This window comes from Nomascus leucogenys, chromosome 22a (genome assembly GCF_006542625.1).
Source record: "Nomascus leucogenys isolate Asia chromosome 22a, Asia_NLE_v1, whole genome shotgun sequence".
NCBI lineage: Eukaryota > Metazoa > Chordata > Mammalia > Primates > Hylobatidae > Nomascus > Nomascus leucogenys.
Window position 1 is genome coordinate 108,421,187 of NC_044402.1, and position 16,709 is coordinate 108,437,895.

The 16,709-nt window shown below is 40.6% G+C and overlaps 1 protein-coding gene across 1 annotated transcript in view; it reads right to left on the reverse strand.

The window, feature by feature from the left end:
• The window catches only part of PLEKHM3 (pleckstrin homology domain containing M3), a 201,129-nt gene that overhangs the window by 22,981 nt on the left and 161,439 nt on the right, over nucleotides 1-16,709 (reverse strand). Inside the window, exon 7 of the mRNA XM_003254005.3 lies at nucleotides 10,153-10,310. Coding sequence (XP_003254053.1) covers nucleotides 10,153-10,310 — 158 coding nt within the window. The remainder of the gene's footprint in view (nucleotides 1-10,152; nucleotides 10,311-16,709) is intronic.

Sequence of the window (16,709 nt, forward strand, 5' to 3'; positions counted from 1 at the left end):
CTTAAAGGCACCACCTCCCTACACCTCTACGCTGGGGACCAAGCTTCAACAAGATTTTCTGGGGACACACCATATTCAAACCATAGCAAATGCCTACCAGATGGAGGATACCAACGTCAGTTTTCAGTAGAATCTTCTCATAGAATACTCACATTTAAATACAGTGCCAAGTGGCATAAAGGTCATAAAGTCTTTAAGTACAATGTTCTTCATAGTAGCATTGGAATTCAGAGGTGTAGGTTGAGTCTAAAAACCTAGGAGGATGACTTACATGTCACATGAAAAACTCAGAAAGCCAAATGGACAGGACAGAAATGATGGAACTGATTTATCACAGTTGGTTTATTTTCTAAGTCCCATGTTAAAAATGCACGCTGAGTGTTTTTAAGATGAAGTGTTTATGTACTTGTAATCTCGAAGCATTTCAAGATTCAGAAATAGCATCTTCGCAGAAATGTAGAAAGCAGGATTGTCTTCTTAACAGCATTAGGAAAGGGATGTTAATAACGAGAGAAGATTAGGGATGTATAAAGATGTCAGAAAGAAAGCTGCATAGGAGGCAATTTAAGGATTAAAAAAAAAATCTAAGTCCTGGGTCATTTTGTGGATTTATGTGACTTTTTTGCTTTTATATTCATTGTTTTCTCTTAAATTGTAGAGCAGTGTCAGCCTAATCTTCTGATTTGTAATTCTTAAAAGTTAGAGCCCTTCCTGGCCAGGCACGGTGGCTCACACCTGTAATCCCAGCACTTTGGGAGGCCGAGGCGGGTGGACCACGAGGTCACAAGATCGAGACCAGCCTGACCAACATGGTGAAACCCCGTCTCTACTAAAAATACAAAAATTAGCTGGGCGTGGTGGCATGCGCCTGTAATCCCAGCTACTCGGGAGGCTGAGGCAGGAGAATTGCTTGAACCTGGGAAGTGGAGGTTGCAGTGAGCCAAGATCGCGCCACTGCACTCCAGCCTGGTGACGGAGCGAGACTCCATCTCAAAAAAAAAAAAAAAAAAAAAAAGTTAGAGCCCTTCCTTCTTATTCTCAATCAAGGAGGGCATGTTTCGTCATTTCTATTTTTTTTTTTTTTTTTTTTTGAGACAGAGTCTTGCTCTTTCCCAGGCTGGAGTGCAGTGACGTGATCTCTGCTCACTGCAAGCTCCGCCTCCCGGGCTCACACCTGTAGCTGGGACTACAGGCGCCCACCACCACGCCCGGCTAATTTTTTTTGTATTTTTAGTAGAGACGGGGTTTCACTGTGTTAGCCAGGAAGGTCTCGATCTCCTGACCTTGTGATCCGCCTGCCTCGGCCTCCCAAAGTGCTGGGATTACAGGCGTGAGCCACCGCGCCTGGCCTTCTATCTTTTTAGGATAGATGGAATTTTATCATTGTTTTGTCAAAATGTTTATCTCTCCCAAGGCTGTGCTTTCCTTGTAGTCCTCTAGGAGGATAAATCCTGGATTAGGCTTTAGTAAAGCAGTTTTATAATTCAGGATATTCTTATTGTATTTAAAAATCTTGCAATCTGGGCTTTAGGGTTTTTCTATTTAGGTTAAAGAGTGGTATGTATTTAATTTGTGTTTGAGGCTGGGTGCAGTGGCTCACGCCTGTAATCCCAGCACTTTGGGAGGCCGAGGCGGAGGCGGATCACCTGAGGTTAGGAGTTTGACACCAGCCTGGCCAGCATGATGAAACCCAGTCTCTACTAAAAATACAAAAAAACTAGCGGGGCATGGTGGTGGGTACCTGTAATCCCAGATACACTGGAGGCTGAGTCAGGAGAATTGCTTGAACCCAGGAGGCAGAGGTTGCAGTGAGCTGAGGTCGCGCCATTGCACCCCAGCCTGGGCAACAAGAGTGAAACTCCATCTCAAAAAAAAAAAAAAAAAAATGTGTTTGAGAAGAAAGAATATCTCAAGGTAAAACTGTCAGCATTATCTTCTGAATGGAGGGGAGGTTGCTTTGGTGCAACAAACAGGGGTTTGCCTATGGAAGTCTGGTTTAGGCAGATCCTCAGCTTCACAGGTACCCGTTGCTGAACCTGACCTGCCAAGGGATGCATAGGAGGTGGAAGCTCTGCTGTTGTCTCCACAACAGTACTTTGGCCATTTTACAGAAGAAAGGCATATCTTTCCCCCAAACCAATCTAATCATGGCTTACTGCTCCGAGTGTAAAGACTCCCAAGGCAGCAAATAAAATGACATTTCAAAATAGCAGTTTTGGAGAAGACTTCTTTAATGACAGAGGTACATAATTTTTTCAAATTGATTTTAGGGGGTACATGGCAAAATGTTTTGAGGACTACAGGTACAGAAGGAGCAGTAAGATATAATGGAAAAAACATGGATTTTGGAGTCAGATGTATTTGGACTCAAGTTTTGGCCTTATCTCTGGGGCCAAGTTAATTGCCTTCTCTGAACCTAGGTTTCTTCATTATTAAAACGGAAGTAATACTATTTCCTCAGAGGACTGGCAGAAAAATTAGATAAGATATGTAAGTTGCTGGCACTAGTACTAATAAATGTTAGTGCCATTCCCTTACAATCCCAGCACCTTCTCTATATCTGTCAGAGGTGGGATCCTAAAAATTAATACTAGGGGTATATTTTCAAATTACATAGTCATGAAACTTCCTTCTGCATAATGATTAATTTAAAGAGGAAAAGAAAGCCTGAAGGAGTTGACGAATGTTTGCTATATAGTCATAACCAAATGAACACGTTAAAACTGAGTATATTCTAGTACTGAAGAACATAAATCAGTGACTCAGGTTCAACGCAGAGCTCCCTCATACAGACGGAACAACAGACACTGGGGACTCAAAAGAGGGGAGGGAGGCAGGGAAAGGCTGAAAAACTTCCTGTGGGTACCCTGTTCACTATATAGGTGATGGGATCAATGAAAACCCAAACCTCAGCATCAGGCCACATATCCTTGTAATAAATCTACATACGGGTCTCCGAATCTAAAATTTAAAAAGCAAAAAAAGCAAAAAAAAAAACCCAAACCTAAAAAACACAGCGCTCCCTAATATTTTTAGAAACTGTGGAACTTCTTCCTCACTCAACATGCACATCACTTCTGTGGATGATGGAGCCCTTCTGGGAGCTCCAGGTCCACCCCTCTACTGTGCTCCTCCCACACTTTCATAGAACTGCCTACTGGCCTGTCTGTCCCTACTAAACTCAACTATTTGTGAGCAAGTAGCATGCTGTGTTCACTGTTGTCTCCAGAACCTAGCCCAATGCACACACATGGTATGCTCAATAAATTATTTATTAGGGTCAGGATCACGTTTGTAATCCCAGCACTTTCAGAGGCTGAGGCGGGTGGATCACCAGGAGTTCGAGACCAGCCCGTCCAACATGGTGAAACCCCGTCTCTACTAAAAATACAAAATTAGCCGAGTGTGGTTGCACATGCCTGTAATCCCAGCTACTTGGGAGGCTGAGGCAGGAGAATCGCTTGAACCTGGGAGGCAGAGGTTGCAATGAGCTGAGATCACGCCATTGCACTCCAGCTTGGGCAACAAGAGTGAAACTTCGTCTCAAAAAAAAAAAAAAATCATTTATTAAAAGTACAGGGCTGGGTGTGGTGGCTCACCTATAATCCCAGCACTTTGGGAGGCTGAGGTGGGTGGATCACCTGAGGTCAGGAGTTTGAGACCAGTTTGGCCAGCATGGTGAAACTCTGTCTCTACTAAAAATACAAAAATTAGCCAGGTGTGGTGGCGGGTGCCTGTAATCCCAGCTACTCAGGAGGCTGAGGCAGGAGAATCACTTGAACCCAGGAGGTGGAGGTTGCAGTGAGCCGAGATCGTGCCACTGCACTCCAGCCTTGGCGACCCAGCAAGTCGACAAACGAACAAACAAACAAGTACAAATTGTTCTTATGCTTGTTAATTTTTTTTTTTTTTGACAAAGTCTTACTCTGTTGCCCAGGCTGGAGTGCAGTGGCACGATCTTGGTTCACTGCAGCCTCCGCCTGCTGAGTTTGAGCGATTCTCATGGCTCAGCCTTCCAAGTAGCTGGGATTACAGGTGTGTGCCACCATGCCCAGCTAATTTTTGTATTTTTATTAGAGGCGGGGTTTCACCATGTTGGCCAGGTTGGTCTCGAACTTCTGACCTCAAGTGATCCAAGTGATCCTCCCTAGGCCTCCCAAAGTGCTGGGATTACAGGCATGAGCCACCGCGCCCGGCCCTGAATTTTTTTTTTTAACTGAACTGTAATTATGCTATTCAAGTGATATTTGGACCTGAAAGGACATTAAGTATATTTCTGAGGACATAAAAATGCCAAATTTAGCAGGATGGTCAAGGGTATGTGGTAACAAATTCACTAAATACCTTATTTCTAAAATTTTTACATACAGATTTTATTTCAAACATATGCAAAAGTAGAGAGAATAGTATAACAAATCCCTGTGTACCTATCACCTAGCTGCCACAATTATTAATACATGGAAATTTCTTTCACCTGTATCATCCCCCTACCCCATCATCAGATTATCCTGAAGCAAATCCCAGACATCATATTACTTAATCCATAAAGATTTCAGTTACACTGAGATTTTAAAATTTACTTTACTATTCAAATTTATTTTTATTTATCACATTTATTTATTTAAAACATTTTTATAGACATGTTTTGAATCAGCAACTCCGTATTTCTGACTAAAATTTTCCTTTAATAAATTTTTTATTAGTGTTTCTTTTTGCCTTTTCACAGGGTTGTATAAACCACTCTTGGTGTTTAACTGGAAACTGAACACCAAGAGAAAGCTCAACAGGTTTCTGAAAAGTGTTAACCTGGAGTTCCAGGAAAGCTGGTCAATATTCCTTCTGACTCAGACATTTGTACAGGCTTAGAGAACTGCATCTGATCAAGGAAGAAGGAGGATTCTCCATAGTTTTTACTACTGAGTAAAGGCCCCTATGAACCTAGACATATGCTAATGTGGTTATTTTGGTGAGAATCCAGCATCTTAACTATGACCACAGCTACCTTAGAGGAGTGATTCTTTTTTCTGGGGTGATTCGTAATCATATGGAGTCCTTGAAGATACAGATTCTGGAGTTTTAAAAGCCAAGTCTCACAAAAGATTCTGATGTACAGTCAGAGGGCAGCACTCTGCCCCAGTCAAGGCACAAGTCCAGGAACTGAGGGCTTTAAAAATGTATGCCAAAGCCAGTGCCTAGATCTCAGTTTCTAATGTCTTTCTTTAACAAAGGAAACCATGGCTCCTTGGACACATGTCTGTTCCTAGGATTAGGGCAGGAAATAAGTAAGATGAGCCTGGTGCATCTGGTAGTGCCGGAAAGTAACGAAATGCTGAAGACCAAACCAAACCAAAAACAACTACCCCCCAGCAAAAATCCCATAATGGGTGGGGTATGTCAAGGGAACAAAGGAGCCTACTGAGAGCTTGAATGGCCAAAGCTGGGACAGTCTGAACAATAAAATATAGTACTGGACTGTAACCCAAAGTATAAATGAACTATGCACAAGTTCATACTGATATAAATAAACAACTGAAAAAAATAAGTGAGGAAGAGACAGATCTCCCATGTGGAAGGATTCTAAATAACTTTATCCATACTTGGCTCCCAAGGAGGTGGAACATAACTCCCCACTCCTTAAGTGTGGGCTACACATAGTGACTTCCTTCCAAAGGGAACAGCATGGAAAGAGGGGGAGGAAGAGGAACTTCACGGTGGAGCAACCTGACACAAACACTACAGTGATGTCATGTTGATCGTATGTTCCCTTGATATGATGTGATGAAAATGGCACCACCTCTATGGCCTTCCTCCCCAAACCCATAAAACCGACTCTACACATAAGAAAAACATCAGGCCTATCCAACAGAGATATTCTATAAAATACTGACCAGTACTCCTCAGAACTGTCAAGGTCATCAAAAACAAGGTCTGAGAAACTGTCACACCCAAGAGGAGCCTAGGGAAGTGTGACAACTAAATATAATGTGGTATCCCGGAACAGAAGGATATTAGGTGAAAACTAAGGAAATCTGAAAAAACTATGGACTTTAGCTACTAATAATGTATCAATATTGGTTCATTAATTGTAACAAATGTACTATACTAACGTAAAATATTAATAGGGGAAACTGAGTGTGTGGTATATGGGAACTCTGTACTATTTCTGTGATTTCTCTGTGAACCTAAAATTGTTCCAATAAGGTTTATAAAAATTGTTCATCTTTGATCTTAGAGTCAACTGTTCAGTCAATGTATGATTCTATTCATACATTAAGGATTGTTACATCTTTTTGGAGAACTGACCCATCCTTATCCTTGCAGATTCTTTCTCTCCAATCTTCATTCTAAAAATGAATCTGGACACTCTTTGTTACCTGATATGGTGGAGTTTGGCAATGTTTTTTTTTTGCAACTCTAGTATCTCATTATGAATATCTCACTCTGGATATCTCATTCTGGAGATAAAGGTAGTGAGTGAAAGTTTGGTATTATTCCTTTCAATATTCCATAGCATTCACTGGTGAAGCCATCTGGCCTCTCTGTGGGAAGATTTCAAAATTACTAATTCAATTTCTTTACTTGTTTTAGGTTTATTCATATTTCTACTTCTTGTTGAGTCAGTTTTGGTAATTTGTCTTTCTAGTCATTTGTCCATTTCATCTAAATTTGTCTCATTTGTTGGTATAATGTTGCTTATAATACTCCTTTATAATTCTTTTAATTTCTGTACCTCTTTTCATTCCTGATTTTGGCAATTTGTATCTTCTCTTTTGATTTCTTGATCAGGGTAGCTAAAAGGTTGTTAACTTTGTTGATCTCTCAAAGATTCAACTTGGGATTTTTCTGTTTACTATTTCATTGATATCTGCTCTAATCTTTATTCTTTCCTTCCTTCTGCTTGCTTTGGATTTAGTTTGCTCTTTTTTTATCTAGTTTCTTAAGGTGAAATTTCAGGATATTGATTTGAGAGCTTTCTTCTTTTCTGATACAGGTATTTATGGTCATAAATTTCATTCTAAGTGCTACTTTAGCGTTTTTTATATATTTTATATTTCATTTTCATTCATTTCAAAATATTTTAAAATTGCCCTTGTGCATCCTTCTTTGACCCATGAGTTGCTTAGAAATATATTGTCTAATTTCCAAATATTTTGGGGTTTCATATATATATATATATATGTGTGTGTGTGTATATATATATATATATATATATATATATTTTTTTTTTTTTTTTTTTTTTGAGATGAAGTCTCACTCTGTTGCCCAGGCTGGAGTGCAGTGGTGTGATCTTGGCTCACTGCAACCTCTGCCTCCTGGGTTTAAGTGATTCTCCTGCTTCAGCCTCCCAAGTAGCTGGGATTACAGGTGTGCACCACCACGCCTAACTAATCATATTTTTTTCTACTGTGAATCTTTAATTCCATGTGCCACAGAACACACTTGGTATAGTCTCAAAATTAATTGAGACTTGTTTTGTGGCCCAGCATATGATTTATTCAGTTAGAAGCATTTAGAAATTCTTTACTAAACACGCTTTTTTTTTTTTTTTTTTGAGACAGTTTTGCTGTTGCCCAGCCTGGAGTGCAGTGAGTGGCATGATCTCTGCTCACTGCAACCTTGGCTTCCGGGTTCAAGTGATTCCTGTGCCTCAGCCTCCTGAGTAGCTGGCATTACAGGAATTTGCCACCACACCCAGCTAATCTTTGTATTTTTAGTAGAGACGAGGTTTTGCCACGTTGGTCAGGCTGGTCTCAAACTCTTGTCCTCAAGTGATCCACCCACCTGTGCCTCCCAAAGCGCTGGGATTATAGGTGTGAGCCACCGTGCCCAGTCATTAAACATATTTTATTGCAATATAATTCACGTACCATAAAACTCACCCCTTTAAAGTATACAATTCACTAATTTTTAGTGTAGTCACAAGACCATGCAACCATTACCACAATCTAATTCCAGAACATTTTCATCACCCCAAAAAGAAACCTATACCCATGAGTAGTAACTCCTTTTCCTCCTTCCCCCAAGCCCTAGACAACCACTAATCTACTCTCTGTCTCTATGGATTTGCCTATTTTGGACATTTTATATAAATAGAATCATGTAATATGTGGTTTGTGTCTGGCTTCTTTCCGTTAGCATGTTTTCAATGTTAATACATGTTGCAGCATGTATCAGTACATTTTTTCTTTTCTTTTTTTTTTTTGAGATGGAGTTTTGCTCTTGTTGCCCAGGCTGGAGTGCAATGGCGCAATCTCTGGCTTACTGAAACCTCCGCCTCCCTGGTTCAAGCAATTCTCCTGCCTCAGCCTCCCAAGCAGCTGGGATTACATGCATGTGCCACCACATCCAGCTAATTTTGTATTTTTAGTAGAGACGGGGTTTCTCCGTGTTGGTCAGGGTGGTCTCGAACTCCCAACCTCAGGTGATCTGCCTGCCTCAGCCTCCCAAAGTGCTGGGATTACAGGTGTGAGCCACCGCGCCCGGCTACTTTTTTTCTTTTTATAGCTGAATAATTTTCCATTGTCTGGATATACTACATTTTGTTTATCCATTCATCAGTTGATAGACAATTGTTTCTACTTTTTAGCTATTATGAATGCTGCTGCTATGAACATTTGTGTATAAGTTTTATGTGGTATGCATTTTGTTTTTTTTTTTTAGACAGAGTCTTGCTGTGTTGCCCAGGCTGGAGTGCAGTGGTGTAATCTCAGCTTACTATAGCCTCCGCCTCCTGGGTTCAAGTGATTCTCCTGCCTCAGCCTCCTGAGTAGCTGGGGTTACAGGTGCCTGCCACTATGCCCGGCTAATTTTTGTATCTTTAGTAGAGATGGGGTTTCACCATGTTGGCCAGGCTGGTCTTGAACCCCTGACCTCAGTGATCCACCTGCCTCGGCCTCCCAAAGTGCTGGGATTACAGGCGTGAGCCACCACGCCCAGCCTGGCGTACATTTTTTAGAGGTAGCTAATCTCTAGGCTATGGGCTAAGTTACTGTTCACCAGTGTCTTCTAATTTTACTCCCAGTGGTTCGTCCAGTTTGGGCCTTCCGCTGAGACTGCAGTTTCCCACTGCCTCTCACTTGGCCACAAAAAGGCTGTGAGGAGTTTCCTCCCTTTAAGAGGTAGCTAATCTCTAGGCTATATAAGCTCTATAAGCTAAGTACCTGCTCAGGAAACTGGAGGCTGAACTCTGCCTCTGCCTCTGTGTGTGTGTGTGTGGTGTGTGTGTGTGTGTGTGTGTGTATCTGCATGTCTATGTGTTTATGTGTCTGTTTTTCTGTGTCTGTTTTTCTGTGTGTGGGCCAAGCCAAATTCCTGCATGTTTACAAATAGTCTTTAGGTTTTAGGAGAGGCTAAACGGGCTGAGTCAACTCTCAATATCTTAGCTCTAACCTACATGCTTCAACTCTCCCTGGCTACATGCCTTACCTTCTGTTCTGAACCACAGTATAAGTGAGCCCTGCAGGGTGGGAAATGAGCCATGACATTCATGCCCAAAGAGGCCAGTGCACACACATACCGTGTAGATTTCTATTACGCTTTTGGGATGAAAGGAAAAGTAATATGTATCATTTTGTGAATCATCCATCAATCCATGGATGTGATGATACCCAAATATTACTTTGGTTAGAAAAATCATCCCACATAAACTCCCATTTTTCTCTCCTTTGGATCCTAAAACTTTCATCGCTCCACTGCAGTGCATGCATCTGCGGAGAAAAGCACATGGCCAGGCAGCAGCTGCTCACCAGTGTCCTCTAGTTTTACCCCTGGCGGTCGGTCCAGTTTGGGCCTTCCTCTGAGAATGCAGTTTCCCACTGCCTATCATTTGGCTCTGAAGAAATTATTAGGATGCTTCCTCCCCAGTCTTCATTCTAAAATTGAACCTGAACACTCTCTATTACCTAATAAGGCAGAGTTCGGCAATGTTTCTTTGCAGCTCTGTTATCTCGTTCTGGATAAAGGTAGCGAGGTAAGGGGTGGAAATAAATACAGGAAACCAAAGGGGGAAACATGTTCTCCAAGGACAAGGAAAACCTGATCCAGGGTAAGAGACAGAGATACAGTACTTGACTAAAAGTTGGCCTGATTTAGCCAAAGAAAATGGCATATTACACATTCGGGTGTTCTTTTATGAAATAAGATATTCTGTACCTGCTTGTTGAAATATCCTCAAAAGGGTAGAGGATCTCTCCATTGTTACAGATTTCGCAGATGAACCCCTTCTGGCTACAAAGACTGCAGCTGTACACGTGTGAGGTGGCAAATTTAATGACCTTGCCCAAGAATGGAGCCAGCTTTCCCTCTATTACCTGCAGAAAGAGAAATGGGACAGGGAAGCACATTTATTGAGAACAGAAGTCTTGTACACACAGGAAAGGAAAGGAATTCCTTTCCTTTACACAACAGGAAAACCTCTAATTATAATTTCTCAGCAACTCTGAGGAAGAAAAGACATAGTAGTTTTGCTCCAGAAGAACTTTCTTGTTTAAACCACTGGAGGTTGTAAATTAAGGTGCTGAAACTTCTTTTGTATTCCTCTTGCTTTGTAGTGTAGTGTAGAAGACTAAGGCCCAACAAATGGGGAACCCTGCATGGATAGACCAACTTCACAGTTAGGGTGTGGTATAAGAGGAGTGTGGTAGGTTTCCCAGAGCAAACTGAAAACATACAGAGTAAATCTGAATGCATAAGTTTATGTTGTAAATACAATAATACCTTTTCTCTGATGAATTAATGGGATAGTTTTTTCACCATCTTCCCCAAGAACATATAGTAAATGGGGAAAAATAGTTTTCTTTTGCTGCTGGTAAGTATAGTAAAAAAAGCGTGCGATTTGGCAGCCTGATGGCCATTTTCAGCCTGTAGGTTTTTTTTCTTTTAACTCGTGATTTTTAAAATGAAGTAATTTAAAAATTGGGAAATTTCACATAAAAACCCAGATTTTTGGAAAAATCAGATGATCTAGCGCAACTAGGCTTGGATTCAACATGATGATGATCCTGGCCACGCCAGGGGGCTGCCTGTTTCCACTGAGATATCTGCTTTCTGCCTGACAGCTGTTCCCACCAGGCCCCAGGGTCTTGCATCTGCCTGCCTTCCACAGTGGCCTCACCTGTTGGCTTGCATACATCCCTGAGTTTGGAACTCATGTTCTGTTGATCATTTCTGACTTAACTAATACCCACGGGCTTCAAAGACTTCAGCATTTCACACGCCAGCTAGATAAAATCTGCCTTTGCTTCTCTCTAATTAATGCAGACACAAATATGTGCTGGTTTTGTTATAAGAAAACAATTGAAGGTTACATTTAATTTGGAAATAGCTAGAAATAGCTGAAAATAGTTTCTTTCAAATGAATATAGTTACATTATAATTTTACATAAAGATAATATCTGAGGGAGGCCGGGTGCTATGGCTCATGCCTATAATCCCAGCACTTTGGGAGGCCGAGGCAGGCAGATCGCCTGAGGTTAGAAGTTCGAGACCAGCCTGGCCAACATAGCAAAACCCTGTCTCTACTAAAAATACAAAAAATTAGCCAGGCGTGTGGCAGGTGCCTGTAATCCCAGCTACTCAGGAGGCTGAGGCAGGAGAATCACTTGAACCTGGGAGGCGGAGGTTGCAGTGAGCCGAGGTCATACCATTGCACTCCAGCCTGGGCAACAAGAGTGAAACTCCCGTCTCAAAAAATAAAAGAAAAAGAAAAAAATAGTATCTGAGGGAAATGTAGTATAAATCATACCTAAAGAGAAATTACAATGTCTAGGTGAGTAGGTAGTAGTGACTGGTAATACAAAAACAAAAGACTACAAAAAATGTAATCATGCCTTTCGTAAAAAATGAAGCTATACATAATACCAGAGATAAAAACTGAAGTGGTTTTTAAACATCACGGAATGATCCATGTTTTAGAAATAAATATAATGGTGGTTCCATTCAATTGCCAGACAGGGTACCCTCCCACGTGTGGAAATGTCTGCTCCAAGCCAAGGCTAGGCTTTGGGTCCCACAAAGATGATTTCTCTGGAAGACTGTGGTGAGGTTGCACCAGGAGGTGCCTTTGCCTTTTGCCTCCCGCCTCCCACCCTGGTCATTGGCAAGGGAAAGGAGCTGGAGGTGCGGGGAGAAAGATCTCCTTCAATTGAAAGTCCCTCTCTTTCAACACTGGAGAACTGAGCCATGCATTTCTTCGAGGTCCAAGGCCATGCTTGGTGCATAGGCAAGACTTGCTTCGGCCCCAGGTGTGGTGACTTAGACTTAGGAAACCAATTTTGAGTGGAAAATGAACCTCTAGTTCAACTGTGCCAGATGAAGCAGCCCCCCTAGTGCCTACCCTACCTTGCCCCTCCCCATCATGTACCGTGAAAACCCCTCGGGTGGCCTCAAGGCAGTGCCTGCAGGCCGAGGCCCTTCTGGGGGTTTCCATCTTTCTTCCACCAGACTCCAAGCCCACTCTCCTCCAAGACAGTGTTGTCTTTTCTCACCCAGAGTATTAACACTACTAAGTCTTTCACCTTAATTTATGACTCAGGATTTATTCACGTCCTGCCCACTCTAGACTCACAGAAATAAAATCAAGTGCTAGACACACTGGCTGCCACTAAGGCACTAGCCTTGGAAGCTGGTGGTGGCAGCGGGGGGTGCCAGCTGGCGTGCTGGGCCCTGGCAGTGCCTCTGCTGATCGAGCCCATTCTCAGTTAAAGGGTGTTGAGTTGGGTCATCTGTCCACCAACCCGGACTTCATGTAAGCAGCCATAGGCTGTGGGCAGGTAGGACCTCAGAGATGCAGCATGAGGCTCTTAAAAAAAACCTGGCCATTCGCTGCCTCTAATTCCCTACTGCTTTGGCATATTGGGCAATGAATTACCTCCTTAAAACAATAAAAGAATAACTTTTCTATGAAAAAGAGATAAATAAATATAATGGTGGTTAACTCTAGGGAGGGCAATAAGTCAGAAAAGCAAAAATATATATATACATATTATAAAAGCAAAAACACAACTATATACACATTTGTATAATATATATATATATATATATATATATATATATATAAGCTCTCCAAACTCATTTTCTATTTCTTAATATGTATCTCCTGGTGCAAGCAAATTGTCACTTTGTATATAGCTGTGTTTTTGCATTTGAAAAAACAATGTATAATAATTTTGCATTAAACTGCAGAAGGCTTTGTAAGAGTAGTTTTTTTCTTAGCAAAGGGGGTAGAAATTATCCTTGCTGTTCTGAGTCAAGCATACATTTCCCACCATTCTTCAACTTACTTTCCTCTCCACTACCTTTAGGAAGCCATAGATAGACCTTCTTTTATTATGTTCTCTGAGGAACCATTAACTCCAGTAAACCCCAGTAAGGCACGCTCCTAATACCAACACACGATATACACTTTCTAAGAAACAGCCACTACCAAATCATATATCCAGCCACCAGTAAACACTTTTTAATGCATGATGGGGTTATTTCTAAATTGTGATGGTAGCACTTCAGTTGAGTTTGGTTTTCTCATTCTACTCTTCTCTAAACAACCAAACTTAATGAGGCATTTAAAGAGAGGCACTAACAAACTATAGTCCATTTAGGGGGAAACAACCAGGATAGAGAACAGTCTGGAAACCAGGTGAGTAAAGGTTGATGAAACTGGGAAGAGAAGACCTTGAGGAAGACATGAGAGTTATCATCTAGGATCTAAAGGAGAAGTTTGAGCATCTTGTGCATAAAGTTTTTTCTCTATTTAGATTTCCTTGGAGAAAGGGTGTGAACATTTTGAAGGCTCTTGAAATATTGCACCAAATTTACACTGTTAGCAATGTATATTTATTCTTAAATAGGGACGTTAATAAGCTCTGGGGATTGGTATCTGTATAATATTCAGTCTTCCTTTAAAACAATGTGGTACATATCTCCATTTTATTAAATCTTCACTTATTATTGCTTAATACAAATTTATTTCCTTGTACAAGCTACTCACATTTATTATTTAGTTTAAGGTTAAACTTTTGTATATTTTTCTTATTAGCTATTGCTGGTATATTAGAATATATTGACATTTGTGTGCATTTACTATATGACAATAATTACTGCATTTCCATTGATGCTAATTACTTTTAGGTGATTCTTTTGGTTTTTCTAGTATTATATCTCTTGTTTATGTTTCATTTCTTGTTGCATCACCCAGAGCTCCTAAAATAGTATTAATAATGGTACTAGTGGTTATTTTTATTATTTCAGTAAGAATCAAACTGGAACTTATGGAGTTTATAGTGAGTGACTCATTTTCTCCATCAAATACATATATCCTGTCATTCACCACATTTCATTTATTCCCCCTCTTTTAAAATAACAGCTATACTGAGATATAATTCACATACCATGTGATTCACCTATTTAAAGTCTACAATTCAATGGTTCTTAGTTTATTCACAGAGTTGTGAAACATCACCACAATCGATTTTAGGGCATTCCACTAACTCTCTGAAAAAACTCTATATCCATTAGTAGTCACTTCTGTTTTCCCTCTACCATGCCCCTGCAAGCCCAAGGAACCAATAATTTACTTTCTGTCCGGGTGCAGTGGCTCATGCCTGTAATCCCAGCACTTTGGGAGGTCGAAGCGGGTGGATCACCTGAGGTCAGGAGTTCACGACCAGCCTGGCCAACATGGTGAAACCCCAACTCTACTAAAAATACAAAAAAAATTAGCCAGGCAAGGTGGTGCATGCCTGTAATCCCAGCTACTTGGGAAGCTAAGGCAGGAGAATTGCTTGAACCCAGGAGGCAGAGGTTGCAGTGAGCTGAGATGGTGCCACTGTACTCCAGCCTGGGCAACAAGAGCAAAAACTCTGACTTAAAAAAAAATATATATATATATACTTTCTGTCTTTATAGATTTGCCTATTCTGGAGCTTTCATGTAAATATGATCATATAATATGTGGTCTTTTATGACTGGCTTCTTTCACTTAGCATAAAGTGTTCAAGGTTCATGCTGATTTTCTTTTAAATGCCTTCACTGTAAGTCTCTTTTTTCCATCCTACCCTAGACTTTTATCTCTCCTCTCTAGATTAATAAACTAATCTCCTAGTTTTATTTCTAGGTGTCAGTCTTTTTTCTTAGATCCATTGTGCATACATATTAATCAGTTTTAGACATCACTTTCATCACGTATCATCTCTTCCCTCAAACCTTTGGTGAATTCTTCATTTTTGAGATGGAGTCTTGCTCTGTCACCCAGGCTGGAATGCAGTGGTGTGATCTAGGCTCACTGCAACCTCTGCCTCCCAGGTTCAAGCGATTCTCCTGCCTCAGCCTCCCAAGTGGCTGGGATTACAGGCATGAGCCACCATGCCCAGCTAATTTTTTGTATTTTTAGTAGAGGTCAGGTTTCACCATGTTGGCCAGCCTGGTCTCAAACTCCTGAGCTTGTGTGATCTGCCTGCCTTGGCCTCCCAAAGTGCTGAGATGATAGGTGTGAGCCACTGGGCCTGGCAAATTCTTAAGTGTATCATTAATCAAAACTCTTCACTCTTTCATTTCATAAAATTATATTGAGTTACTATGTCCCAGATACTCAATGTAGAGTGAACTGGATAAAAACTGGAGCTTACATTTTGCCTGGTATGCAAGTGGATTCCATATTAGCCATCCAAACTCATTTTGTATTTCTTAACATGTACCTCCTGTTGTGAGCAAATTTTCCCCTATGTAGAACATGCTTGCTCTTGCTCCTGTGCCTTCATCCATGTCATTCCTCTATCTGGAGTTTCACTTTTCTTAACCCTTACTTAAATTTCATGTAGGCTTCATGGCTCAGATCTACCCTGTCTTGATCTAAAAAGCCATCTTTGGCTACTTCAGACACCATAAATCTCTTGTGTTTCTCCCTAGAAATTAACTTTTACATCATATAATTTAATAGAGAATTTGATGCTGTTTCGTACTCTTTGCTTTTAACATATGATTGTTTTGCTTATCTAACTGTAGACTGAACATTTAAAATTGTTCAGGGATCAGCTATTCAGGGATCCTTTTGCTTCTTTTTACTTGATTTACTTGATTAATTGCTCTTCCCATTTGTCAGCTTAGGTTCATGGCCATGTTCCAAATGGCTAAAGCTGCTGGAATTTTTTTATCCAGAAAAGTGAGGTAATAATACGAAGTTTATTTTAGAATTTACAAACATTCCTTTAATACTGTAGAAAGGAAAACTTTATATTTATAATTTTCCAGGGGTAAAGATATATTCAGAAAGGTTAATCTTGTCTTTGAATACAACTATTAGAAGCACTAGGAACAGAATCCGGCCATCCTAGCGTCTGGTCCAGAGGTTTCATCACTATGAAGAAGTGGGCTCCAGGTGTGATTTCTCCTAGGGTTCTTTTTGAAAAAGCATACATACATAGACACACACACACACACAAAATTATATAAATCATTTTATGTATAATACATATATAAATGCATATACACATATACATATATATTTATGTTTATAAATATATTATTTATTTATTTATTTTGGATAAGTGCTCAAAAATAAATCAATTGTCTTTCCTCCCACCATCCCAAGAGCCTTAACTTTCACTCCCACTTCCTAGCCATCTTGGTAGGGGCTTAAGGTTAGGGCCATATTATACAAACACTAGGAAGGCAGGGGAGCCTCAAATATTAGACCAAAGCCAGAGGAGCATACTACC